At 38.9% G+C, this 440-nt stretch overlaps 1 protein-coding gene across 1 annotated transcript; it reads right to left on the bottom strand.

Moving 5' to 3' along the window:
* Positions 1-49: 49 nt before the first annotated feature.
* On the bottom strand, positions 50-373 carry OGAPHI_000003 (uncharacterized protein; the record flags this gene model as incomplete). Its single annotated transcript, XM_046206135.1, has 1 exon — positions 50-373. A coding segment is annotated over one exon (324 nt), but the record flags the coding sequence as incomplete, so codon positions are not given.
* Between the last annotated feature and the right edge of the window lie 67 nt (positions 374-440).

Below are 440 nucleotides of genomic sequence, written 5' to 3'. Positions count from 1 at the left end.
CTTTTCTATCGCTGGTCGAGTCATCTTTTACAATCGGCAGTGCTTTTACTTTAGGTGTCTTATCCTCAAGTGCTGCGTTGGTATACCAATTCAAGGCTTCAGCTACTGAAGTAGGCATCTTTCTTTTCTTCTGTACAATTTCAGAGGCATCATTCTCATCCCTCTGCCTTTGGTTTGGATCAGCCTTCCCATTGTTCTTGCTATTTTGGTCAGTAAGCTTCCGCTTACCGATCACAATATACGGAGAGTCACTATTGCCATTCATATCTGTGTCCTTATTGCTTATATTTGGGCTAGCGGTTGATCTTCTGAACTGTAGAGGATTATTAAGAATCCTATCAACCAGTGGCTTGATAGTCTCTTGTGTAGTCATGTTAATGAATTTGTATTTTTGATGTCTTATATTTCTGAAGTACTGAAAAATGGAAGTAACTATTAGT

Source organism: Ogataea philodendri (assembly GCF_020536065.1).
Source record: "Ogataea philodendri strain CBS6075 chromosome Unknown scaffold96, whole genome shotgun sequence".
NCBI lineage: Eukaryota > Fungi > Ascomycota > Pichiomycetes > Pichiales > Pichiaceae > Ogataea > Ogataea philodendri.
The sequence above is the reverse complement of the archived record's forward strand: the minus strand, read 5'-3'. Positions and strand labels throughout refer to the sequence as shown.